Source organism: Capra hircus, chromosome 2 (genome assembly GCF_001704415.2).
Source record: "Capra hircus breed San Clemente chromosome 2, ASM170441v1, whole genome shotgun sequence".
In the NCBI taxonomy this organism is placed as follows: Eukaryota; Metazoa; Chordata; class Mammalia; order Artiodactyla; family Bovidae; genus Capra; species Capra hircus.
This window is the reverse complement of record NC_030809.1, coordinates 7337249-7360997: the sequence shown is the minus strand read 5'-3', so window position 1 is coordinate 7360997 and position 23749 is coordinate 7337249. Positions and strand designations below refer to the sequence as shown.

The 23749-nt window shown below is 49.1% G+C and overlaps 1 protein-coding gene across 1 annotated transcript in view; it reads right to left on the bottom strand.

Moving 5' to 3' along the window:
* GRHL3 (grainyhead like transcription factor 3) overlaps positions 1-23749 on the bottom strand; it is a 38852-nt gene that overhangs the window by 14757 nt on the left and 346 nt on the right. Inside the window, exons 2-8 of the mRNA XM_005676846.3 lie at positions 10101-10287; positions 7342-7403; positions 4893-5238; positions 4584-4651; positions 3968-4121; positions 3670-3781; positions 1933-2027 (exon numbers count right to left, since the gene is read on the bottom strand). Of these exons, the coding sequence (XP_005676903.1) occupies positions 1933-2027; positions 3670-3781; positions 3968-4121; positions 4584-4651; positions 4893-5238; positions 7342-7403; positions 10101-10287 (1024 nt within the window). The remainder of the gene's footprint in view (positions 1-1932; positions 2028-3669; positions 3782-3967; positions 4122-4583; positions 4652-4892; positions 5239-7341; positions 7404-10100; positions 10288-23749) is intronic.

Here is a 23749-nt window from a genome sequence, read left to right as displayed (position 1 = left end):
GTCCGAGGGCGACACAGGGAGCATATAAGGGAACTGGAGTTTGAGCTCAGGGTGTCACCAGTGGGCAACGCAGCTCCCGCTAGACTGCCAAGGGCAGCCCAGAGGATCAAGGGTCTGGGAGGGAGATTAAGGGTCCTTTAGGAATTTAAAATCCAGAGCCTCATTTTTTTTTTTCGCCCCTGTGCACCTGGACGACCAGCTCTAGCCACAGCTGAGCCAGTCACCCCTGTTTTACAGCTGAGGAGATGGAGGCTCTGAGCATGGATGTGACTTGCTAACGCTTCCACGGGGAGTTGGGCAGGCTGGCAGAGAGGAATGAGCTTGGACGTGGGGCCACTCAGACTCTGCCCCTCAAGCCATGTCACTTTAGATAAGTCCTTGAACCTCATGGAGCCTCAGTTTCTTTGTCTGCAAAATGAGGACAATTAAACCTACCTCCTGTGGCAGTGAGGGTGGTTGAATACCCGGGGGGCTTGGACATTTTGTAACCTTTGTTGTGAGCGGGACAGATGGCGCCTCAGCCAGAAGCCTGTGTCCAGCTGACGGTAGCCTGGGGTCAGTCTTAGCTGGACCTCTCTTAGCTAGCTCACCTACTGACTGCCCACTGCTGGCTTCTGTGTGGGACTCCAGGCTGGCCCCTATTCCTTGGGACGCTTCCCTTGGAAACGATCCTGACTTGAACAAGTGGGGGTAGGGTGGTGCTGGAACAGACCCCCTTCCTTCCCTGGCTGTGGGGGGCCAGGCCCCCAGATGCATGCCAGACATACCTTCCCCTCAGCCAGCTCAGCCCTGATGCTGCCCTCACCCAGCTCACACCTGACAAAGACCCAAGCCTGGGGGCTTAAGAGGCTGTGAGAAAATCCCCACCGAAACCCACCTCTCCCTTCCCACGAAACTCTTCCCCCACTCCCTGAACTGGAGGCCCCAGCTCCTCCCCAGTCCCGGGTGTCTGTTTGAATAATAATAATCCCTTGCCTTTGTGCCTCTCCTTGCTGTTTTCAGAGCCCCTTCACCTTGGTTTTCTCCAGGCAACCGGGACCGCCCCATGAGGGGAGGCGGGGAGGCGGGGATAAGCTCCCCGGCTTTCCCAGGCCAGAAGGGCCTTTGCCATGAGCCTGACCCAAACTTGGTCTGATGGGGTAAGCCTGGCCCCAAAAGGTGAAGGGACAGGCCCAGGGTCACCCAGCCCCTGACCCTCTGACTAGTGCCTGTTCCACGATACCACCTGTCCAAACAGAAGACAGAGACACAGAGGGACCCGGCAGCACCAGCGAGTGTGAGGCTGGTCTCCAGCACTACGTGGCTTCATCATTGGTATGAAAAAAATATATTGCCAGAGGCTCTATTTCTCAGGCCTCGCCAATGGGCTTGGCATAGAAAGCGCCCGCTGCTCCATCCTGCATGATCTCCTCGGATCTTCACCACCCTAGGAGGCAGATTGCTCTTCCCTCCCTATGGGCTCCTCAAGTGAGATGACAGACTTCAGCCTTCATCTACCAGACTCCACAGCACTTCTCCTGCAACACTCTGCACTGGCCCACGTGTCAGCAGCAGCAGGATCTTGCTGTGTGGCTTGCACAAGACTCAGTTTTCCCATCTGGCAAATAGGTGGATTGGACTAACAACAACAGCCACCACTTCAGCACCAGGCTGTGCTCTACCTTTCTCTCATCTCACCTGAGCCTCACGCCAACCTATCCGTTCATGCTAAGGTTACACTCCCAGTTTTCAGCTAAGGCACTTGTCCAAGGTCATGGAGGTGGGATAGGGGCCCGGCCACTCTAGCTTAGAGCCTGTGCTTCATCTCCACTCCTGTACCCTGCCTCCTCCCTGGTGCCCTCACCGGAGGAGCTACCACAATCCTAGGGACAGTCCCTTTCCTGGGACTTGCTGGCAGCCTGGTCCCATCCAAGCCATGCCCCCAGCACTGACCTTGGCCTCCTCATGGACATTCCACATGAAGGACAGTGCATTATACGCCACCTCCTCAATGTGCTGGACAGTGTTGAAGTTTTCTTTGCAGTCAGCTGAAACCACAGGAGACCAGAGGAGAGTCAGGAGACAAGGGATTTGGGGGTACCATGGGGAGCGGTCATTAGGGGCTGGGCCCCATTCTTGGCAGGGACTTGGATCCTCTCCCCCAAGAACCATGCTTCAAACTAGGGAGGAAGTTACTCATTGTGCACTGGGCTATGGATGGAAAAACTGAGGTCCAGTCTGGGAAGGAGATCTGCCCAAATCCCAGAGGGACTCTTTAACGTGGCCAACTAGGCCAGGGCCCACATGATTTTGGGGTGGAGCTTATTCTTTTCAGTGGGACTGTGATTTAGGAGATCTCCCAGGTAAAATGGTCATCGCAGTCATAGTGGTAGTCATAACTATAGTAAAATCAGTACTACCAGTATTGAACTTGTAATATCAAATAAATGATAGCACTACTACACACTTGACTCCTTAGGGTCCCTTGGACTGAAGGAGATCTAACCACTCTATCCTAAAGGAAATCAGTCCTGAACATTCATTGGAAAGGCTGATGTTGAAGCTGAAACTCCAATACTTTGGCCACCTGATGTGAAGAACTGACTCATCTGAAAAGACCCTGATGCTGGGAAAGATTGAAGGTGGAAGAAGGGGACAACAGAGGATGAGATGGTTGGATGGCATCACCGACTCAATGGACATGAGTCTAAGTAAACTCTGGGAGTTGGTGATGGACAGGGAGGCCTGGCGTGCTGCAGGCCGTGGGGTCACAAAGAGTCAGACACGACTGAGCAACTGAACTGAACTGAGCTCTACACTGACAATGCTATGAATATTCAGCTTACATATGAGGAGAACAAAGCTCAGAGAAGTCTGATCACAGCTAATAAAAGGTAGAGCAAGGTCTGGAGGTCAGTTCTCTCTGGCTCCTGAGCCTGGGCTCCGAACCACTGCTGTCTGGGCTCTCAGAGAAGTCACTGAATTGTCCCTATTTGGGTCATGTTCTCTAGCACACATGGCTCCAAGGCAGAAATTGCACGGCAGGCAGATGGGGCAGCTATTTTCCCAGGTGACAGTTGAAGAAACTGAGGCTCAGGAAGGGGAGGTGACACAGGTCACACAGCCAGGAAGAGAGCGACAGAGCCAGGGTCTGGAGGTGCGAGGGCGGGCTGCGCCTCCCACCCGCTCAGGGCCGGGACTGGCGGCACACACAGAAAGCCTTCCCCAGCTCCCTTCCTGTCTTCAAAGCACAAGGGTTCCAGCTTCCAAACAGAGCTGCCTGGCACTGTGCTTCCAGCTTCCAACTCACCCATTGCCTGCACAGTTATCTCATGCATTTGTATCCCAATTGGCCAAGACCCCTGATGGGGACAGGCCAGCCAGCACCCCAGGCCCCCAGAGCCTTGTTTATCCCAAAGCAACAAAGAAAAGAGGTCACTGCTTCCAGTCAACATGCAAATCCCTGCAAACCCCACAGCTTATGATCTGGAGACAGGGGCCAGGCAGGCGGCTGGAGTCAGAAATAAGCCCTGCAGAGGTCAGAAGGGGGTGGGGAAAAGGGGGACAGCAAGAAAGGTCTGACTGGCATGTGTGTGTGTGTGTGCGTGCACATGCACGCATGTGAGAGAGGTGTGAGACAGAGAGTTAGAGAGAGACACACTGGGGTGGAGGGTGTGAGCGGGCTCTCACCCACATCGATGACCCGCTGCTTGGCGGTGGGCTGCCGCGAATGCCAGTGTTTCCAGAAGCGCAGCTGCTCGACGGGGCCCTTCTCGTTGTCGAAGACCACCATCACCACGCTCTGCAAGCACAGTGGTCACCGTGACTCCCTGCCTCAGGAGAGGCCCGGGCAGCCTCATCCTTTCCTGGAGCCGGGGTCAGGCAATGGGTAGTCCTCTAAAGCACCCTCTCCCTGGAGACCCCGGCAGGCAGGGTTGACCTGACCACCCCACCCGCTCCCCAAGCAGTCCCAGGGCAGCCAACGTACCTTGACCTTGTTGGAGGACAAGCCAAGGCCTTTGCCGCCCGCTGGCGTCCGCAGGGTGACGGGGTAGAACTGGCCCTTGTTGAGGTAGGCCATGGGCGACTCGCCCGATTTGATGTGGATGGCTTTGGGGGAGCCCAGGGTGTACTCAAAGTCACTGCGGGGAGGCGGGGAGGACAGTGAGGCTAGGCTCCCAGGCTGAATGGAGTATCCCGGAGGGCAGTGGGGCAGGAAGCCTGAGGCTCTGCTATGGATTTACTATGTAGCCTCACTAAATCACTCTACTTTCCGGGGCCTCCAGTTCCCCGTTTTCAGGGCTTCTATTTAACGGCTTTGTTGAGGCACAATCCTCCTGAATAACGAATAATGGAAATGAGAGAGCCCTGAGGGGTGACCAAGTCACAGGGAGACCAGGACACAATGGAACCTTGGTTTTCTAACGTGGTGCTCAGTTCTGAGCTGCTTGTCATAACCTGGGAAAGAGATGTAGAAAGCACTCTTTTCTTTTACATGACTTTACTTCTCTCTTTTCATTCAGTGATGGTGCTTGCTCTGGGGACAGAGTCTGCAGTCCCCTGCCCACTGACCAGTGGTCAAGGGTCCAGAGAGGCTAACTTACCTCTTGGGATAGTCCTCTGGACCCGGGGGTTCTGGGGATGTTTTCAGGATATCTGGGAAGAGTAGAGACTGCAGAGAAACACAATCCAGGGAAAATATATGCTCACATTCAGTTCCACTGGGACCTCAACCCAGGGTCACTACATACAGCTGTGAAGGCTGCACAGTGCACAACCTGGACAACAGTGCATGGCAGCCCTGCCTCAGCTCAAGGACTCTTTCCCCCAGTGATTCCAAAGCTCCGACCGCCTCACTGTCTTCTCTCCTTCTGTACATGCAAGTACCCAGGGGTATGGGGGTGGGCCCTCACCTCCTGTGGGTCATCTTTGAAGGTGCTGTCAGGCTGCCAGCGCTGTGTGGGAGGCACCCCGTGAATGTTCTCAAACAAGGAGCTGAGGGAGCCATTATCATATACATCGCTGGTGGGCAGCAGGTAGCTGTCCACAGAGCCGGTTTCCAGCTTGCTGGGGCCTGCGGGGAGGAGAGCTGCCTTGCCCGGCGTGGGTGCAGCCCCCTCCACGCTCATTAGGTTATTCTTCTTGAGCACATCTGGGTACTCCGGGGTTCCAGACACATTCTCTGTCAGGAATTTCATGAGGTGCGTTGGACTTTCAAGGGGGGTGAGGTCCATCTCATACTCCATGCCATGGTAGTACCTGGGGAGAGAGAGGAGGGGTAAGTGGGTACACCGCTTTTCTCGGAGCCTAGAGGGGGTCCTGGGCTGGACTGCAGGGTGACCACTACACTGACATATTGACTTCTTCAATCCAAGGTAACGTTAGGTCTTCCCAACATGCCTGAAATGAGATACTGCAGCGGGCCCAACATGTCACAGGGAGAAGCAGGGAGGAACCAGGTACAGGATCAAGGTTCAGGGGGCAAATGCCTGCTTTATCCATTACAGTACTTGGTAATTTAAAAAACGGAAAGTTTATTCATTCCTTATCCAGAGTCAAATGTCCCCACATTAAAATAACTGTACTGAGTCATTCCAGGTGAGGGCAAGACTGGGTATTTGTGAGTACAGACAGTGTACATTAAGAAAAAAGATCTGGAAGGATATACCCCAAACTCTTAAGGGAAATAAGAAAGTAGAATTGCAAGAAACTTTTACTTTTTTATTTTATATTTTCAAGCAAAAATAACAGTGTCTTTAATGCATTTCATTATACAGAATCCAAAGAATTTTTGCGTACAGTCCTCACTTAGTCAAGAGCCAGATAAACTATTTTCACATCTGAGAGTCACAGAATCAGAGACACTGAGTGAACACACAGACCTCACTATAAAATGATTCTATTATCAGTGGGTGCCCTCCTGTAATTGTGCCAGTCTTTATTTCTATCACCATACTTCTGATTCTCAAGGGCCAGCCTCAGTATGGGTATTTATTTTGTTACTACATCAAATTTGTTTTTGAAAAGTAAACTAAATTTAAAAATAGTTTCGACAATAGATAGTTTAGTTGTTATAACTACACAGATATTGTTTGCCGGCTGGTTAAATATTTTACTATGATAAGTTTTCTTAGAACGACCTCTGTTGCAACTGGAGTTATGATATTAACTTGAGCTTCCTCATTTTAGAATTTTCTACTTATTTATCTATAATTTCCCTAAAATTGTCATACACCTATAAACAATTTTCTTCACATGAACAAATACACTACATAATCTACCAATTCATTCCTCCCTCCTCCCCTTCCTTCCTTTTTCACTTCATGCATTTCTATAGACTTTGAATACTTTATAACCAGCAGGTATTATTTTACAATCAGAAAAGCTAACAACGTTAAAAAAAATTGGCTTTGAAGGAAATGTTATGCACAAAAACCTACTGTTTGTAGCAGTGGAGGCCCTGAGCCAGCCACAAGCGCCTCAATGCCTGCCTTAGCAGCTTGGGCTTTCCGGAAAGGAGAGAGAGACCCAAAGGTTTCCCAGCAGAAGCCCTGCCTACTGGGGGTAAGGAAAAGTAGAGAAAGGGGGGCAGTATCCTTCCAGCGCCCATCTGGCCATGAATATGGCCTGGGCTGCTCTCTACAAGAAAAGGAACATTCATGCCCCGAGGCACCAGTGCCAGGCAGAGGCCCAAGACAGCCAAGGGAAAGAAATATAGGAACATAGGTGTCCCCTCCCCTTGAGGCTGCAGGGAGGGTTTTGAAGCTAGGACAGAAAAGCTTCCAGCAGGGCTTTTCCACCACTGTGGCTTTGAAGTTCGTTTCTAGTAAACTTTAGCCACGTGGCCCGCAGGTACTTGCGTGTGTGTGTGCACTCAAGCAGAGTCTCACTGTGACTGTGGGCCCCAGACTCTTTTGAGATCATAGGTCCCTTCCTCCATAAAAAACAGTTTAAAAAACCTTTTACAATTCTCAGTATAAATACAAATACAACCCAGGCTGGATTGTATCATTTTCTTCTGATTTTAAAATAGATAAAATACTTTTGTGGGCCCCTAAGGGTACCGTGGACTTCCCTGGTGGCTCAGATGGTAAAGAATCCACCTGCAATGTGGGAGACCTGGGTCAGTCTCTGGGTTGGGAAGATCCCCTGGAGGAGGGCATGGCACACTCCCGTATTTCTTGAAACCCCACAGATGATGGTGTTGTAGAGCTGGACACAACTGAGGGCCTAAGCACAAGGGTACCGTGGACCCTAGTACTGGCATTATGCCCCCTGTGCCCAGTGGATAAGGGGCCCGAGGTGAGGTTGGCGGTGGGGGGAGGGCAGAGGGGCAGGGATGGTGGCGAGGGCGGGCCTCACCTCTTGCTTTGGTCATTCCGGCCCCCAGTGCTGGAGGACAGTAGCCGCTTCTCCTTGGGGCCCTGAGAAGAAAGGAAGAAAGGATTTATGTGTGGCTCTTGGGTAAGATCTGACTGTCACGAGCCTCAACCCCTTCCAGGGGACTCGGCCATGCAGGGGAGCTACGTTGGTCACTGGGAGAAAACCCGCCAGTCCTTTGAGTTAGCAGGCCATTTAGTCTGAACTCCCAAGTTCCAGAGTGAGAAGAAGTACCCTGAAATTAGCACTTAAGAATCATGGAATTTGGAGTCAGGCAGGCCGAGTTTAAGTTCCAGCTTTACTATGTAAAAGCGCTGTGTGACTCTGGATAAATGATTGTGCTTTTCTGAGATTCAGCTTCTTCATATGTCAAGTGGGTGATGACAATCCCTCCCTCAAGTGGGTTGTGAAGATTTATTAATAAAGATAACGCTATCTGTTTTTTAATGGAGTACTTCCTGTGCCCTGGGCCCTGTGCTAAGCGGCTTCTCTGTCTGCTGTAATTTAATCTCTACAACCACTCTGTGACGTCTACTAACACTATCCCCATTACAAGCATGAGGAAAACTCAAGTCCAGAGAGGCTTTGTCATCTTAGTGATTAGGAGCACAGACTGAATCCAGATTTCTTGGGTACAGTTCTTAGATCTGCTACATATCGGCTGTGTGACCTTGGGCAAGTCCCTCAACCTTTCTGCACCTTGTCACCATCTTTACGACAGGAATAATAGCAATACCAACCCGTGGGATTTTTGTGAGTGCTTAGACTAGCACCTGGCACATGGAGAGCATTATGTAAATGCTACCTTTCAGGATTATACTTATAATATTGTTGTATCTTAAGAGGATTCGGGTCTTTTCTCCCTAAAGCTAACAAAGCCAGAACAAGGTCTCCAGCCAAGTGTAGTGATGTCAGCGCCTGGGTTTTTAATCACACTGATGGGAGAGCATGAGGAAAGGTGCCTGGCACAGTGCCCAGCATTCAGTAAGAAATAGTAAGTGGTCACCTTTAGGACTATACTGCCCAAAGTCACATGGCCAGCGTGTGGTAGGGACAGGTCTCCAACTCCCAACTTGGTGCTCTTTCCACACCGTCAGACCATGCCCTGACTATCTGTGGTACTCCTCTGACCTACTGCTCTCTGGGAACGGGGAGGGGGGCAGGTGTATCTCTCCGGGATGCTGGACTGCAATAAACCACTACAAGTGTCACCTAAAGAGCCTGGCCCCACCATTCTGGCTCTGGGAGAGGGCTCTTGCTCAGGGGAGACAGTGCTAGATTTTATTTTATGGCCCAGTCTCAAGCGATATATCCCAGGCTGGAGTTTAAGCTCAGACCTAGAATTCTGGCTCCTACGAGGTCCCAGACATTCCGGGACTGGGCTGAGTCATTCAACTCAAATTTCTTTTCCATCATCAGTCTTCTGGGAGAAGGGAAGGGAGGGTAGCCATACCACTCCTAGATGAGAACCAAAAGCCAGAGAGATAATTTGGGGTTTCTTTTGCATCTGAGACCACTTCCTCCAACTTGGTCTCTGAATTTTCAGAATTTACCTTCCTTTTTGTAGAATAAAACTACTTCTTGGGCCAGTGAATTTGAAGATTTATTTACAAGGTGGCTTTAAATCTTCAACTTCAGATTCAGTTATCACAACAATCAGCTATTCATGTCCCCAGCCTCCAATCTGGGAAAGTCTCTAGAAGCAATAAGCAGGGTTAGCAAGAAAGTTTGCTGTCATATGACAATTCAGACAGATGGGAAGGGGCTGCCTGGAGTTACTAGGCTGAAAAAGATTTTGTGGTCCTGTGTATCTTCAGTGAGAATACAGGTTGTAATCCATTAGCAGTGTCTGGCAAAAGCACTGGAAGGGGGTGATGTCATGTGTGTTATGCACTTGTGGTTACTAATAGGTTTAAGCACACTTCTCCTATGTGAGAGGCCTAATTTCTGTTCTTAGGAACTGGCAGTCTCAAAGTCAAGGCCCCAGAAACAACTAGAGAACAATAAAAGATGGTATGTCAGGAAGTGGTACAACGTGCATGATGGCAGCAAGGGTGTGGACGACAGTGAGATTCTCAGGAGAGGGAGAGGCGATATGAGGGGAGAGCTTCGAGAGAAGCTGGGCCTTAGGAAGGGCCCTGAAGGAAATGAATGGACTCAAGAGCAGAAGGCATGTTCTAGGAGGTGGGGCTGGAATAGGCAGGTGGGGAGGACAGGGCAACTGGGATGACCTAAGGGACAGAAAGATGGTGGATTAGAGGTAATCGCTGTGGTGTGTATGGCCAAGGAACTGATCCATTCAATCAATACATACTGAGCACTGTGTGGCAGGCAGTGTGGGGTACTGGGGGCTCAGTCATGAGCAGGACATAGTTCCTGCCCTCCAGGAGCTCAGTGTCATAAGTGAGATGGAGGAGTAAATGCACAAACAGCAAGCCTCTGAAGACGGCGTCACGGAAAATGACGGTACTTGCTGAGGGTGCCCAGAGGGGGCACGGAATGGGAAAGCCCAGATATCCTTCCCCACCTTCAGGGAATGGATGAAGTAACTTAAAGCTGAGAGCAGGGTTTCGCCAGGGGAGAGGGGAGTGTGCCAGGCAGAGGGACCAGCATGTGCAAAGGCCCAGAGGTGTGAGAGAACGTGGTGAGGGGTGGTCAGAGTGGGATGGAGAGCCATGAAGCCTGAGAGTGAAGACGCGTGTTAGGCAGAGGTGGGGCGTGCCCAGAGGTGGCGGGCGTACCATGTAGTAGTCATAGAGGAAGCTCAGGGCCGCAACGCTGTCGTCGTCGCCGTTGACTCTCATCATGGCCTTCGTGGCCGCCGTCAGAGGGTTTTCAAGGTAGGTCTTCCAGGCCTCATCCTCGTTAGTGTAGGGGAACTTCTGGAAGTTAACCGGGTCATTCTTTAGCAGCCGAACAGATCTGAAACTGAAAGGCAGGTAAGGAGGGTCAAATTTAGGCTGTCCCAGCAGAAGGCATGCGTATGCCTCCCAGGTGGCTCAGTGCTAAGGGATCCACCTGCCAATGCAAGAGACGTGGGATTGACCCCTAAGTGAGGAAGATCCCCTGAAGAAGAAAATGGCAACCCACTCCAGTATTCTTGCTTGGGGAATCCCATGGACGGAGAAGTCTAGTGGGCCACAGTCCATGGGGTTGCAGAGTCAGACATGACTGAGCATGCGTGCACAGCAGAAAGTCTGTGAATGGTCAGCCTCAGACCAACGTTCAGGAATTCAGAGAGCTACCAGCCTTGAAAACTTGAAATGCTTATTCTGTCATCATTGGACAGAGGGGGCAGTAGAAAGTATCTAAACTCGAGCCAAGTGCTCTGGGTCACCACCAAATGTTGCCATGTAGAAGCTGTAGGCTTGGGGTCCCAGTTCCGTCAGCTACAACTGAAGACTGCAATCCCAACCTTGCAAGGCTTGAGAGAAGATTCAAGAAAATGCTTCCATGGTAGATACTTATTCAAGGGGAATCAGTGTAGCAAGGATAGGAAATAACAATGACAAGGTGCAAAGAATAAAATTTCCAGATAACTCAGCATGGGTTCTGATGACATTCTCTTCGAGACTGTGAAAGACACAGAAGGCTGGAGATCATTTCAACTTAGATAATGTGGCAAGTGACAGAGAAAGCCAGAGTGAGGAAGCCCCTAGGCAGACTCGGTCTTGGTAAATGGCATCTCATTTATTGTACAGTGCCCAAGTGGCTGCTCAGATGCCAGGAACTGGCATGGAATGCTGCAGGGCACACCTAGGCAGGCAGAACCTGGGCAGTTCACCGAGAACATGGACAAATACAAGCCACATGGGCTCAAAGGCAAGTGATCAAGAAAGATCAAGAATGTCCTCCTCTTTGGAGGACATTCAACATGGGGAATTATATCACTATGTAATATGTATTGGGAGGGTCCCAGGAATATAGAATATATATATATATATATATTCTATATATTTATTCACATACATATATATTCTAAATGTATATTCAGACATTACTTTGCTGACTAAGGTCCGTCTAGTCAAGGCTATGGTTTTTCCTGTGGTCATGTATGGATGTGAGAGTTGGACTGTGAAGAAGGCTGAGCACCAAAGAATTGATGCTTTTGAACTGTGGTGTTGGAGAAGACTCTTGAGAGTCCCTTGGACTGCAAGGAGATCCAACCAGTCCATTCTAAAGGAGATCAACCCTGGGATTTCTTTGGAAGGAATGATGCTAAAGCTGAAACTCCAGTACTTTGGCCACCTCATGTGAAGAGTTGACTCATTGGAAAAGACTCTGATGCTGGGAGGGATTGGGGGCAGGAGGAGAAGGGGACGAGAGAGGATGAGATGGTTGGATGGCATCACGGACTCGATGGACGTGAGTCTGAGTGAACTCCAGGAGTTGGTGATGGACAGGGAGGCCTGGCATGCTGCGATTCATGGGGTCGCAAAGAGTTGGACACAACTGAGCGACTGAACTGAACTGATATATTATATATATATATATTCACATAATATAGAATAATGGTGATGATAATAAAAAGAATGTCTAATCTTTACTGAACATTGACCACGTTTTAGGCAGTGAGATAAGCACTTTTTAAGGATTATCTCATTTAATTCTCACAACAACCCTGTGAGGCAGGTACTACTATTGTTCCTATTTTATATATGAGGAAACTGAAGCTCAGAGAAATTAAGGGAGTTGCCCAAGGTTCCAGTTAGTGGGTTAGTGAGTGGCCCAGAGGGGATTCAAGCTCAGGCAGGATGTTTGCTGTAATACAGAATAGTGTTCTCAAACTTTCGCTGCATCAGAATGGCACAGAAGACTTGTTAAAACACAGATTTCCAGGCCCCACACCTAGGTTCCCTGGTAATGCTGATGCTGGTAGTCTGGGGACCACACGTTGTGAATCATTCGTGTAGAACATGCTCTTAATCATGAGCAAGGGCACAGAGGTGAGGAAGTTCTGGTTATGTTCATTTTAGAGCAAAGAATGTTGGGAGGATAGCAGTAGGTGAGAAACAGCAGACAGCCAGGATGGGAAAAGAGAGCCCCAGAGATGAAGTGGGCAGATTGGTCTGCTGGTGCCCTGACGGCCCCTTTCTAGGTGAGTCTCACAGATTCTCCCGTTGAGGGACACAGGAGTAACGTCAGCTACCGTTCACTGTGCTAATAATGCATGTTTTTCACTCATCAGCTCGGCTCCTTACAAGAACATTAGATGTAAGGATCATTTGCTTCATTTTGCAGATGGAGAAACCTGAGACTTGGAGGAAATGCCCCTCAAATCACCCAACTAGCCCATGGCACAACCGGGTTGTCGCGTACACAAGCCACATACTTTCCACTAAGGCACACTGCTTTCCCACAGTGCAAGAAGGCAGTCCTTGTCACAACAGGAAAATGCTCTAGTTATGGAACTGCAGGCACTGCGGCAGACTGGTGGGTGGGCGAGGGCCTTCACGAATCACACCGCAGGAAGTGCCCTCATGCTGCCCGCAGCTCAAGCTTGCATTCTCAGACACAGAGTGGGAGCAGCAGCCGGGCCCACATGCAGACAGGCCGGGGGGTGGCTCTCTCCCGGGGCCTTCTTCCAGGGCAGTGTCTCCCATCCCCCTGAGCCCCGGGGTGTGGGGTATTAGGCTCTGAAAGGGAGGGAGAGGGAGCTGTCACACGGGAAAGAGAAATGACAGAAACCTTCCTGCTCCAGGGACATGGAGAGGGAGGCACACCCCAAGTTTCTGCTGCGATAAATAATGGGCCTTAAGATGGAGGGGTGAGAAAAGGCCCCTCCCAGCTGCCTCCTGGGCCTGGGGTTACAGGAACTTACAGAGCCAGCCCAGGTGGCTGCCCCCAACCACTCCCAGTCTCAGCCTAAATGGAACCCCCAAACCAATGGGACACAGAAGGAACAGGGAAAGGCCAGGTGGACCCCACTCTCTGGGTCAACTGGGAACCCCAGCACTTAGCACCATTCCTTGTTTATAAAATGAGTCAAATAAAAGCACCTGCCATGTAGGACAATGAGGACTGAGTGACCCTGTCACGGGAAGAATGCTCACAACTGGAACATAACAAGTGCTCAATATAAAAAGTGGAGAAGGAAATGGCACCCCACTCCAGTACTCTTGCCTGGAAAATCCTATGGACGGAGGAGCCTGGAAGGGTGCAGTCCATGGGGTCGCTGAGTCGGATATGACTGAGCGACTTCACTTTCACCTTTCACTTGCATGCACTGGAGAAGGAAATGGCAACCCACTCCAGTGTTCTTGCCTGGAGAATCCCAGGGATGAGGGAGCCTGGTGGGCTGCCGTCTATGGGGTCGCACAGAGTCGGACACGACTGAAGTGACTTAGCAGTAGCAATATAAAAAGAATGATGCTTTCATGCCACAGAAAGGGTATATGTTACAGAAAGCTCATTCCAGAATGTCAAAAATCTTGAGTTTATGGAAATTTAGGCTGTAGTTTAGACTTCCCTGGTAGCTCAGATGGTAAAGCTTCTGCCTGCAATGCAGGAGACCCAGGTTCGATCCCTGGGTCAGGAAGATCCCCTGGAGAACGAAATGGCAACTCAATCCAGCACTTTTGCCTGGAAAATCCCATGGACAGAGGAGCCTTGTAGGCTACAGTCCATGGGGTCACAAAGAGCCGGACACGACTGAGCGGCTTCACTCACTCAGGCTGTAGTTTGGTCTTCAGGTGTTGGAATAATTTTTCATTTATAATTTCTAATAAAGAAGCAATGTGCAAAAAATCAATCCTGCTCTCGGCCCAGCTTGGAGCTAGACATCGAGCGCTTGCAAAGTGGTACAAGACATGGTCACCCTATAAGTCGCTGGCAGATGTGGAAGTGAAGCGAAAGTCGCTCAGTTGTGTCTGACTCTTTGCAACCCCGACCATAGCTGCCAGGCTCCTCTGTCTATGGGATTCTCCAGGCCAAAATACTGAAGTGGGTAGCTGTTCCTAGGGCCAATTCGCTGACTCTGGTGGAATGACCCTTATCAGCTTTAAAGAGCCATCAGTTATCTTACCTTATTCAAAAATTCAATTTTAGAAGACAATGATAAAGTGGCATCAGAAATGAAAAAGACAGGCAATGTTTGCTGTTCATCTGGCTTGTGAGGGTCTCTAATCCATCCTGTGGAGACCCCAAAGTCTGATTCCTTGATACACCGCAGCTACCCTACCTCAAGCATTCACCAGTGTTTACACCACTCCAACAGCTATTTTTCTGCATTGTCTCATCTACTCTGCACAATAGGTTTGGGGGAAGTTGAGACTCAGGTGATATTACCTCCAGGTCACTCAGTTAGTAAGCGGCAAAGGCGCAACTTGAACCTGGCATTGTTGGACTCCAAGATGCATCTCTTAACCCCATGCTAGTTTCCTTTCAAATGCCTTTTTTATTCTGGCAGTTCCCCTCCTCTGGAATACACTGAACCAATACTCCACTGCTAGACAGAAAAGGATTTCCCACCCACACAAGGCAAGGGGGCCTAAGTGAGGAAGCGAGATGACTGGAAGTTTCTGGCCAGGCACTAGGGGCAGTTGGGGGGGAGGTCCAGAGTTCTGGTTCCCAAGCCTGTTCATGCTACCAATCAATGTCATGTACCAAGACAAAGTATTTGGCTTCTAGAAAGACTTGGCTATGGATAAGGTCAATGAGCATTGATTCATGTGCCAAATACTGAAATCTAAAAATGTTTGGCTCCCTGTTCTCCTAAAGATTAGAATTGAGGGCTGAAGGCCCGGTGGGGAACGGATGTGAAAGGGTTCCAGGAAGGTGTGAGCCCTCCTAGTGGGAGACAGAGCCAGAACAAAGAGGGGAGACCAGTCACCTTCCCTGAGGGCCTCTGCAAACTCTCTGTTGGTGTCCCTGTCCGAAGCAGAGCTCCTCAACAAACAGAGGTGAAAAGGGGATGAGGGAGGAGAGTGTAGGGAGGGGACATGATTCTGGGCAGCCTTCTTGTCATCAGATCTTCACCAGGGTACAGCACAGAAGAATCCATAGCACCATGGGAGAAGTATTATAACATCAGGGTCATAGCCTGACAGACCAAAGTAACTGTGTGTCCTTGGGTAAGGCACTTCACCTCTCTGGGCTTATTTTCTCATCTGTTAAATGGGTCTATTGAGTGTCTTCTGTGCCAACCAGGGACTCTTCTTGGCACTGGGGAATCAGCCAAAAGCATGGCAGATAAGGCTCTGCTCCCATGGAACTTGCAATCTAATTGGGGAAGACAGACCATAAACAAGTAGGTAAATGAGTTAATTTTAGTTAGTGATAAGCGCTGTGAAGAAAATTAGAACACAGTCATGTGATGGAATCACCAGGGCTGGCTACTTTAGAGTGGGGATAATCTCTGGGTTGTTAGGAAAATTAAGTGTATTAACATGAGAAATGTGCTAAGCCTAGAGCCTGCCAGGGAATAATCACTTAGTAAATAACAGCCATCATCACCGTCATCATCATCATGACCATCATTTTCTTAGAACCCCTAAATGAGAGTAAAAGGGGACATACTGCCTGAGGTTCTTAAATTAACATCCTCTCCCAGCATCCTGTCTGTGAACCAGGTTCCATGTCAAAAACAAAAGAGACAGTGTAATAACCCCTTGCCTTGACTTTCACATTCATTATCTCATGGAGCCTCCCAACATACATGATGTGTTATTATCTCTACTTTACAGACCAGAAGACAGACGACAGAGACGTTAGGTGACCTGTTCCAGGGGACTGGCCCAGTGAGTTAAAAGCCAGCCTCCTGGAATTTAACTCCATGACTAGTCACTTTTCCACCAACCACTAGTTTCTAAGAAGGGATGCAAAAGAGAGGGAAAAGAACAATAAAGCTGGATGGCAACCATCCACCTAACCATCTATGCCTCATTTTAATAAATATTTGTCAATATTTATTATACTACGTGCCAGGCTTTGTCCTGGGCGGGCAAGACAATAAGATCTCTATTGTCACAGAGGTTGCACTTTAGTGGCAGGCAAGACAAATATGACCACAAAAACAAATGGACAGCTACTATCAGGTGAAGAAAGCTATGACGGGAAAGAAGCCAGAGGACTTCTGACCTGCTTCAACTTTGGGGAATGACTAGATGCTGGTTGAAAAGAGGGGTGGAGGGGAAGAAGAAATGTGGAGATGGGTGTGGGAGGATTTTTGACCTTCCAGATCAAAGGCTAGATCAAAGGCATAAGCCTGGGACAGCTCCCAAAGATTGTCCGCCTACTGTGTGCCAGGTGTGAGCCAGGGTTTTTGCATATATTGCCTTGTTTCAAGGAAGGCCAGTCCACTGAGGAGGAAACTCAAGTGTGAGATTTGACAATCCCTCATATTTGCATAGTGTGTTATATTTTTCAACATGCTTCTCATACATCTGTCATCATCTCTGATCCTGCAATGCTCCTGTAAGGTAGGGAGGGAGGGTATGACTATCCCCATTTGATAACAGCAAAAAATGAGCCACAGAGAAGGCCACCGGCTTGCCTAAGGCTAATTAGCTGGTATCTCAGGGCACCAGGCATAGAACAGAGGTCTCTGTCTTCTAGCATCAAGAACCTTGACAAGGCTGTCTCCCCAGACACCTAGAGGGGTGAAATGCCTACAGTGGTGAAGTATGGTTTCATCCCAAGTCCTTTCAGATTCTGAATACCCACAGATTTCTGGCCAAGCCACTTAAGAATCCAAAGGAGACTAACTAAATGTAAAGCCACTAGTTGAGGGTTTTGTTTTTTGTTTTTTGTTTTTTTTTTTTTTTGGTGTTCCAGTTAGTGTGCAGAAAGACTTTAGAAATCTAGTCTCTCTTTTTTAGTTTCTGTTGTTGTTGTCCGCTTTGGCCACATCACCCAGCTTGTGGGATCCTAGTTCCCCGACTAGGGATGGAACCTAGCTGCTGAGCAGTGAAAGCGCAGACTCCTAACCACTGGACTGCCAGGGAAGTCCCCAGAAATCTAATCTCTGGCAGCAACTGTGACCTGCCGAAGGACACACAGGACAGAGTAGGATTGTGATTCAAGTCTCTTACCTTCCTGTCCAGTACTCAGCTCAATCACTACTTTATCTCAAAGGCATTTCTATAATTCAGAGATGGAAAAGTAAGGCCTCTGACTTAATTTTACAGAAGGGGGAAGAAAACTCACCATCAAGGGGGCAGCCTCAAGCCCCACTAAAGAAGGTCCCTGAAACAGGACAGATCCAGGCATCTGGGCCCCACTTCCCTCCAGCCTGAGGAAGAAGAGTTCCAGGGTCTGCCTGAGCTGGGTGTTGACACCCAGATACACCCAATGACTTGTCAAACCCTGTTGTAAGTCACACAGCTCATCAGCAGTGATCAATCACACTCACTAATTACCCACGGGGAGGCCCTGCCACAGCTGCTCACGGAGGAATCATTTTTCAGTCATCCCCATGGAAGGTGTTCCCTGGGCATGGCAGACTGCTCCAGGGTTGTCGTGCTTGCAAGTGGCCCATCTGGTTTCTGGATGCACAGGTTGTGAAATGTGCCTTGTCACCTGCTGGGGGCTCATTTGGGGGCCTCAATGGGGAAATGGCAGTGCTTAGGGAATGGCTCTATAATGACCCCAGTTTGAATAAGGAGGTTAGCAAGAATTGGGAACTTCTGAGAGCAGGGACAATATGGTATTTACCTTTGTAAATAGTTATAAAGTGGGCATCAGAGCTAGGCAGAGCTGGTTCCAGTTTCAGCTCTGCTATGACTAGCTGTGTGGCTTTACACTTGACTTCTCTGTGCCTCAACTTTCTTACCAGTAAAAAATGGGAGAAGATGACAGCAATAACATCAAGAGTTACTGTGATAGCTACTATTCATTGAGGGCTTATCAAGTGCCAGATGCCAGCCCAACAATTTCAAGTCATTTTTTTGTTTACTCTTTACTCCTTTGTGAGCCATTACTGTTGGAAAATGCAAAGGGATAATGAAGGTGAAGTAATCAGCATAGTGCCAACACATAATAACACGAGTTATTCTTCCTAATACTCACTTTGTGGGGTAGCCCCCAGAAAACTGCATGACAACTCACAGACTCACTTTCTCCTCCTACTATTGACAGAAGGAGACCAGATACTCAGAGATTCTCAGATAAAGAGCTGCAAGCATCGCCAGCTTCATCATCTGGATCCAGGTGGGCAAGTTATCCAACAGCCATCAGGCTCCAGCCAACACTTTAAGCTGCATGTAAATTAATTATGTGCCATTTTCTAATTATACCAGAAACTCACTTTCTCCTCTTTGAAAATTCTTCCCTCGATGGGAATTTTTTTTCACGCTATATTCTCCTCTTGGTTTCCTATCCAATTTTCCTATTCTTTCCTGTAATTCAGGTGAGATGTGAAAGAAATTGCACTCCACCTAGAGACCCAAGGCGCTACATCCCTTCATTCATTCATTCATTCACTCTGTTGAACAGGCTCGGTACTGGGACACAAAAAGTAAATATCATGCTGCCCCTGCCCTCAACAGTTCCCCATTCTTGCAAACCTCCTAGGAAGGCCCAAATATTGGTGAAAGCCATTCCCTTCAAGACTTTCACTAGATCAGTTGCTTTGACCTTTTAAAAGAGGCAAAAGGAATGGGGTTGGGGGGGTGGGGAGTGGATAGCCAGCCAGGATTTTTTGTTCCATTTTATAAATGGAACAAAGCTTCCCTTGTAGCTCAGTTGGTAAAGAACCTGCCTGCAATACAGGAGACCCAGGTTTGATTCCTGGGTAGCGAAGATTCCCTGGAGAAGAAAATGGCAACTCACATCAGTATTCTTGCCTGGAGAATCCCATGGACAGAGGAGCCTGGCAGGCTACAGTACACCGGGTCCCAATAATTGGACACAACTTAGCAACTAAACCACCACCACCACCAATGCAAAAACCTGAGTTTCAGACAGGGTAAGGAAGACAAGGGAAGGAAAGCAACTAAGTTATTTTATAAGTCAGGCCTTGTGCTTTTTCATTCTCAGCCACATCCTGTGAGGCGGGTGTTATCACCCCTTTACATATGCAAAAACACTGACAAGGTTAAACAGCCCATCCAAAAGTTACCCACTCTGTACCTGGCAGGAAAAGTGAAAGGAAAGTGAAGTTGCTCAGTCCTGTCTGACTCTTTGCGACCCCACAGACTGTAGCCTGTAGGACCCTCCGTCCATGGGATTCTCCAGGCAAGAATACTGGAGTGGGTTGCCATTTCCGTCTCCAGGGGATCTTCGCAACACAGGGATCGAACCCAGGTCTTCCGTACTGCAGGCAGACTCTACTGTCTGAGCCACCAGGGGATCCTACCTGGCAGAGCTGGGCTCAAACACAGGTGTAACCCCATAGCAAAGCTCTCAGCCTGCTGACTCAGCAACTACACTGCAGGTCAGCATGGAATTGGGAACCTCCTGCTTTCCCATCCTTCGCCAGGTCTTCTAGGCCAGTGGTTCTTAAACTTGATCATGCATCAGAATCACCTGGAGGGCTTGTTAAAACACATATTGCTGAACCCCACCCCCAGAGTTTTTGATTCAGTAGCTCTAGGGTGGGGCTGAGAATCTGCATTTCTACGGAGTTCCCAGGTGATGACGCTGATGACGCTGGTCCAAGGATCACACTTTTGAGAATACCGTTTTTTTGTTTTTTAAGGTGAACCAATAATTCTCTCTTTTAAAAAAACTATGACTCTTTCCTCTCTCTCATTTCAAAAGTGACACAGGGTCACTTTGTAAAACACAATATATAAAACATGAAATATACAGAAAAACTGGAATAGAGAGACTAGAATTCACTCACATTCCTCTGCTCAGAGATAAGCACAGTTAGTCTGGCAGTATCTCATCAATTTTCAACATCCATGCTGGTGAGAAGCAGGGTGACACATTGGTGCGGAGCATCCTTTTGGCCCCTTTTAAGATTCCAGCTCTTCAGCGAGATCTGGGGGAGTCTGGGACAAGCTGAAATCCCCTCACTTGCAAAACTGTATTTATACTCCCATCCTTCACTGAAGTGTTGAGAGGGTTACAGGAGATGATTCCTTATCAAATACCGGACCCTGTGTCCACTGTAAAGTCAGCGCTCAAAGAAAGACTTGGCTGTTACTTTTGTTTTAACCGAAGGGTGCTTTGGATACGCTCTTTGCGTTTTCAGTCCTGAGACTCTTCCTTCCCGTCGTCCTCCCTGTGGACCCCTGAAGACCCTCTGGGCTCCAGACACCGACAGGAGGCTCCTACTAGGAGAGGGCAGCAGACCGAGTGGCAGGCGCCGCCGCCCTTAGGGTCCTCGCAGGGGCCTCTCGGCCCAGTTGCCTGTTTTACAGCCTGGTCTTACCGAGGGTTTTTAACTTTTCATTCACCAGCAGTGTAGCTCTGACTTTTAATAACACGACAAAAATTTGCTCCTGGCAATCATGGTTTCGACCACAAAACCACAGCGGGAGGCGTTCCTGGTTAACTCTTTCAGCGCTGCAGGCAGTCTGGAGCCCAAGCGCTCTCAGAGCTTGGGTGGAGTGGCGGCGGCGAGGCCTGAGGTCACAGACCGGGATGGGATGGGTCGGGTCCCCCTCCTACCCTCCCTTGAGGCACTCCAAGCTTCAGGGAGGAAGATGGTTTCAGATTCGGACAGCTTCGGGGAGGAAGATGGTTTCAGACAGCTGGTGGGGGCCAGACTGCGGCTAGAGGGGAATCCCGGCGTGCCTCCCTCACTTCCCTCTCTTTCCTTCATTCCACAGACCTACTGCGTGCTGAATACTTAATCTCTACACCCTTCATTTCCTCAACGGACGGGACGGGACAGCACTGGCCAACCAGGCGCCCAATACGCCCTCGCGTTCAACAAAGATGCTTCTCCAAACATGGCAGCCTGACCGCGACCCGTATAGCTCTCTCGTGGAGCCGTTTCGCGCGAGAAAAGGGCGTCTGGCAGCGACTTCCGGCGCCCCCGCAGCCCCAGGATCCCTTGCGACCGGCTCCAGCCCCCGAGGCGCTGGGTAGGAACCACGGGCTGGAGGCACCAGCGGTTTGTGGAGGACTGGAGGCTGGCAGATGCGCCCAGCCCCAACCACATGAAAAGTCCCGTGCGCCCCACCTGCCAGCTGCCTTGAGCTGGCTTTTAACTCCACTGCTTGGCCTCCATGCCCGCCAAGAGCCAGCCTTCGAAGTGGCCTAGTAATTGGGCTCTCACATTTATGGAGCTCCTCCACCGGATTGGGTGGCCCACCTACGGGTGCCCACTGTTTTCCCGACCAGGTAGATGTCTGTTTCCTCACTGGAGAGACTAGGAAACTGAGGGTCAGGGAAGAGAAGCAGATTCACTAGGATCCTGAAGTTACTAAGTGGCAGACTTTAGACTCTTGTGCAAGTCGGGCTTTTCCCACTATATCAGGGCCTGGCAAGAGGTGATCATTCCTTCAGGATCAAGATGGATGCGAGGACCAGTTCTCTTTAACTGAACTTCTGGGGCAGGGCAGCAGCAAGACAGTACCCGCAGCACAAGCAGCTCAAAACTTGCAAGCCAAGCAGTTGATTCCGCCCCCAACCCCCCTTTATCAGTAAAGGCACTTGAGCCCCCAGGCACTGAGACTCTGTCATTGTAATCTTTAGTGATGACTTCAGACTCTACCTGCAATTACTCAGCAGGCACAGGTTCCCCTCACCCCACCCCAACTGGAGAAGCCTCCACTGTCAGGCACTCTGACTTCAGACTCAAATCATTAAGGAGGAGAAATGCAGGAAAACTTTTTGCTCAAGTAGCCCAGCTTCAAGACACTTAGCCCTAAGCAACACCAATGAATACATTTCTGTCTGCAGTCTCTGCTGTGCTGACTAGCAGAGCTAAATGGGATGGAGACACAGCAGATGTTTGTTTTCAAAGTATAGAATAATAGAAAGCAAGAAATAATAAAATACTGAAAGAATACTAGAAATATTAAATTAGAATTATTTAAAATATTAGAAATAATAATAGAGAGCAAGAAATGCTCATTGATTGGTTATTTCTGTATGAAGTAACAAAGGTATTTTAGATTGCTCCTTAACCAAGATTCAAACCAATTGCTTTTCTAAAGTTATTGGATACCCCAACAGCTCCATTAAGTGAGTACCAATATGACCACAATTTACAGGTGAGGAAACTGACCCTCAGGTGAAGTGGCTTGGCCGAAGTCTCACAGCTGATTAGTGGCAGAGCTGGAACTTGAACCTCGGTGTTAGCTCCATTGACCTGCTCTTATTCCAGTTGTTACCATGTTATCAACCCCAGGAAGCCCATTCCAGAGAAATCTGATGGCCAGTGATTCTACCATGGACATAGATAGCTAACCCGGGAGAATCCAAGAGCTGACTGGTATCATGGAAACTTGTCTGCAGTCAGGCCCCACCACACGCTATGCTGTTAGGTCTTCATGTTCTTAAAATAATCTATTAAGGAGTAGCTAGGAAAAAAAATATTGTTCAATCCTTGACTCTGCCCTCTTACCTTTGAGGGTGGAAGGAAAAGGACAGTCTGTGTTTTAGGAGCTTGGTTTCTGCCAGCTCCCTAAACTCAGGTTACAGCAGCCCAGAATCCCAGCCTCATCCCACCTTCTCTGAGGTCTGGACCCCGAGCTGGGAGTCCATGGTGAAAGTCAGCATCAGCCAGCAGGGATTCTAAATCCCAGCTGTGGGGAAGAAGTCACCTGCGTCCTGTCAGGCAATAGAGATGACCTCACTGAAAACCACAGCTCAGCCTCCTCAGCCTTAGAACAGCCTCTGCATGAAGTCAACCACATTTTATTGAATGCTTCTTCAGACCTTGGCTCTGTGCTAAGAGTTTATCACACTTAACTCTCAATAATCCTACAGAACATTCTTATACCCATTTTCTAGATGAGGAAAATGAAGCCCAGATCAGTTCAATGACTTGTCCAAATCAAGATCACACAGCACATGAGGAGCTGAGCCTTGATTCGAACATAGGTCAAGCCAACTAAAGAGTGCATATGTTTAACCAGCACACTTAACTTTCCCACTTGGGACTGTTCTAGCCCAACAAGCAAGTCCCTTTAGAAAAACCCAACTCTCTGCCTAAGATAGTTCTTAGAACCACCTCAAAAAAGTTCTTTGGGGCAAGAAAATGGAAAGCCTAGATAGGATTGGCCGCTGTCTCTGACTTCCAGGGCCCCTTCAGTGTATCAGAAAGTGGTGCCGAAAGCCTTCACAGTTTCAGTCCTGTGTTTCCCCACCTGGCTCGAAACTGCTCAGCAGAGAGAGAAAGGAGAAAAAAAAAAAAAAAAAAGATTTTCCCAGGGAAACACTCAGCTCTCACTTGAAATGGGGCTTGCCTCAACACGCTGGAGTGAGATCGTCAGCCCATTCATTTACCCTTACAAATTGCTCTGTGAATCTTGGCGCCGGTCTCCCTGCC